The sequence below is a fragment of the Gracilinanus agilis genome, unplaced genomic scaffold (genome assembly GCF_016433145.1).
Source record: "Gracilinanus agilis isolate LMUSP501 unplaced genomic scaffold, AgileGrace unplaced_scaffold56031, whole genome shotgun sequence".
In the NCBI taxonomy this organism is placed as follows: domain Eukaryota; kingdom Metazoa; phylum Chordata; class Mammalia; order Didelphimorphia; family Didelphidae; genus Gracilinanus; species Gracilinanus agilis.
The window spans coordinates 4,877-8,583 of NW_025391390.1; the positions used below are offsets into that span (position 1 = coordinate 4,877).

General features: G+C 49.2%; 1 protein-coding gene across 1 annotated transcript; it reads right to left on the reverse strand.

Moving 5' to 3' along the window:
- Positions 1–1,081: 1,081 nt before the first annotated feature.
- Positions 1,082–3,465, reverse strand: LRRTM4 (leucine rich repeat transmembrane neuronal 4; the record flags this gene model as incomplete). The annotated part of the gene is made up of 3 exons (XM_044684789.1): positions 1,082–2,697; positions 3,209–3,304; positions 3,370–3,465. Coding segments are annotated over 3 exons (1,808 nt in total), but the record flags the coding sequence as incomplete, so codon positions are not given.
- Between the last annotated feature and the right edge of the window lie 242 nt (positions 3,466–3,707).

A 3,707-nucleotide genomic window follows, 5' to 3' on the forward strand; every position in this document is an offset into this window, starting at 1 on the left:
GTGAGGCTAAAGGTAGAGAAAGGAGCAAATAGCCAAAACTCAATCCCCTGCCATTGTCTATAACAATATTTGTGGTCAGTTTTAGTAAAAAAAAAAAAAAAAAAAAAAAAAAAAAAAAAAGATGAACAATACACATCATTTCCTTCTAGGATAACACCAGCAATGACAAACAGTTCATCTCATGCCTTGAATTGTATAATGGCTAAATCCCCTCCGGATGTCAGCCTAGAAGAAGCTACCCCTTGACATGTAGTTACAGTTACACAAGTCCTGATTCCAGACAACTAGCCAATTCTCAACATAATATGCCTTTAGAAACAAACCAGAAAAAGTGTCCCAGACCCTTCCGATGACATTGAAAAACTCACATTGAAATAATAATAATCATCATGATGATAATGATCATAATAATAACAAAACCTCCTTGCATTACATCAGAGCAGACTCCTGCCATTCTCTAGGTTGGTAGAAAGTTTGAGATGGAAAGGAAAAGGTATCCCTGTGTGTTAGACATAGCTATTACCTGCTTGGGTTAGAAACTGTGACACATTTACAGCAAAAATCAACCCTTGGTCAATTTCTCTTTGGTTTATATCCTCTTCAAATCCAGCAATTTTGGTATTTTTTTTTCTTTTATTAACATGGCCCCCTCCTTCATTCGTATTTCTTTAAAAACAAACGAAAAAAATAAACAAACCAGAGAACCGAGAACCAGACATCAAATCCATACCAAAAAAAAAAAAAAAAATGAAAGAAAGAAAGAAAGAAAGAAAAAAGAAACAAAAAGAGTCCTTAAAAGTCCAACCCCTATGTACAAACTTTAAGAAGCAGATGCCGTAACACGGAGGTTTATTCCAACTTAATCTCATCCTTGAATGAACTTCCTTCAAGTCTCAACTCCTTTAAAAATAACCACAGTCACTTTCCTGGTGGTTGTAATTTAATTAAATAACCTTTCACACTGAGCAAAACCCCAAAGCAAAAGGCTCATTAATCTTTCTAGTGATTAGAGACACCTCAAGAGCTTCAAACATTTACCTCTCCTTCCCAGCAGCTGAAATGTTTTTAGGAGGATCATGGTTCATACCTCACATTCCCTGGAGCCAGAGATGGTGTATGTGCAAGGCCCCGATCCATTAACTGATACATCCATGGTCTCAGAGTTTGTTGGCTTGTAGTCCACGTAATACTCCTGTAAAGGGGAGTTCATCTGTCTTTCGGATTCCCGGGCCTTTTTCCGGCGTCTCTTCATGAGAGAATGCTGCTGGAGTTGCTTCATGCTGGCGGGGTAACGCTTCCAAGACACGTAGATCACCAAAAGGATCATAGCCACAGAGAGGAAGAGGGCCACGCTGCCAGCAATGATCTTGTGGAAGGACACGTGCTCGTACTCTGGCTCGGCGCCAGGCATCGGGAACCCCGGGGAAGGGCTCGAGGTGATGGGAGTCGGTTGGGTGGTCTCCAGTTTGGAAATGGTGGGTTTGAGGACAACCAGAGGTTTCTGGGGCGTTGGCGGGGCCTGATGGGACTTCTCTGTCACCACCACCTGGATTTCGGCACAGATGTTGTAGGTTTCCACGGCGTCGCTCACCTTCTCCCCCTGGATCTGCTTGGGGCCCGCACAGATCATCGTGCTCTCCTTGTTCCCTTTGAAGTTTTTAAGCCAAGAAAAAAGGGGGCAAATGCTCCGACTACATTCCCACATGTTCCCTGACAAGGTGATGGATATTAAAGAGATCCACGCATTGACAGTCTCCTGAGAGATGTTGGTGAGCTTGTTGGAATCCAGATTCAACTTCTGCAAGTTGGGGAGGCATTTAAAAGTGCCCGGCTCGATCCCTTGGATGTCGTTCCCTGATAGATCCAGGTTGTGCAGAGAGCTCCAAGTCCACGTCAAGCCTTGGTTGATGGAGCGGATGCGATTCCACTGCAAATAGATGGAGCGCAGGTTGAAGAGTCGGGGGAAGTGGGCAAAGTTGATCTTAGAAAACTGGTTGTGCTCCAGATGGAGCTCCTTCAACTTCAGGAGGCCGGCGAAAGCATTCCGGGAGAGGCTCCGCAGGCGGTTGTAGCCCAGGTCCAGAAAGTCCAGGTTCCGGCAGTCTTGGAAAACCCGGATGGGCACCGTCTTCAGAGAGTTGGACCTCAGGTGCAAGATGATGAGCTTCCGGAGGCCCTTGAATTGCTCCGACTGCAACGTCTGGAGCTTATTGTAGGAGAGGTCCAGGTTCCGCAGGTTCGGAACCGGGTGGAATGTCTTGTTGTGCAGGTGCGTGATTTTATTGGAGCTCAGAATCAGTTCCTTGAGCCTGCGGATGCCCTGAAAGGCGTCCTCGTCCACAGTGCTGATGTAATTGTGGTCCAGATAGAGCCACACGAGCTGATTGAGCCCCGCAAACTGACTGGCTTTCAGCTTCTGGATGCTGTTGAATCGCAGCGATAAGCCCTGGGAGCCCCCCGAAATGTTCCTGGGGATGTCTGCGAAGGCGTGAGACTCGCAGTACACAATTTTCCCATCGCATCTGCAGTTCCTGGGGCAAGGTCTCTGGGCACCCGTGAGCATCACAAGCAGGACTGTGGGCAGCAGCACTAGGACCACGCTCATGCCTCTCAGCTGCTTAATTAAATGGAAACCTACAACAGGGGAAAAAAGAAAACAAGTGGGCCTTTGGGGCTCGGGAAAGCTCTCCCTAGAAGCTGTGCGCGGGGCAGGGGGGAGGGGCTTCGCGGAGGGCTTTGCCAGGTGGGGAGGTGTAAAGGCAGCTTACTGCGCCCCCCGCCCCCATCCCCTTTCTCTCTTTTCCTAAGGCATGGCTTTCCTGCTCGCTGCATAGGAGCTCTTAAGGAAGTGTCTCTTTCTTGATGCTCAATTACTTTGGGGATGATTTATGGGTCTCTGGAGCTCGGCACAGCCTCCTCGAGTTCCAGCGGTTCGCATGTTCATCAGCGTGATACGTTGCAGGGATTTTCTTATCACCTGACACCACAGTTCTAACAAGTAACATATTTGTCAAGTCACTGTAGTGAGTGCCAGCCGTGGGAGGAAGTGAACTGTGGCTTCTGGTGATTTAAGGGGGGGCAGGAAAGGGGGGGGGGGGGATGCTCCTTAATAACCCCCCCCTTAGAAATCCTTCCCGACTAGGGGAAAACGCGATGCTTGAGCCTAACTGCGGAGAGAAGAGTTCAGAGGCTATAAAGTTTCCCCTGCCGTAAAATGTGTGCCCCTCGCCTAAGAGAAGCGAGTTGGGCTGCGAGGGCTGGGAGATGGCGTGGGGACGGATCCCGGCAGCCAATGGAGCACAGCCTGAACACCAATAACACGGAGCGGCAATTCCCGGCTCTTAATAAATGCACACGTAATAAACATACAAGGAGATAGCTGCGTCTTGTGAGTCCCTGGTCCGGGATCCAGGGGGGGGGCGAGCAGCGGGTACCGCAAAGTTTCCCACCCGGCAAGAAATGGTCCTGGGTGGGGGGAGGAGGGGGGTTACAAGAGTTAGGCGAGGGAATCCTGTCAGTCGCTCTCTCCTATTTAGGGACTGATTAAGGGAGCCGAATTCAGACAGCTCTCTCCCCTCCAAGTCCGCGTCTACTGACTTCATCCCGCGCCCCCTCCCCCCCCCCCCATCTCCCAACCCCCAGTCATGTCAGGACTGCCGGGTTCCCGCAAAGTTGCACTGCTTCTAGCAATCAGGTTTCATTTCCTT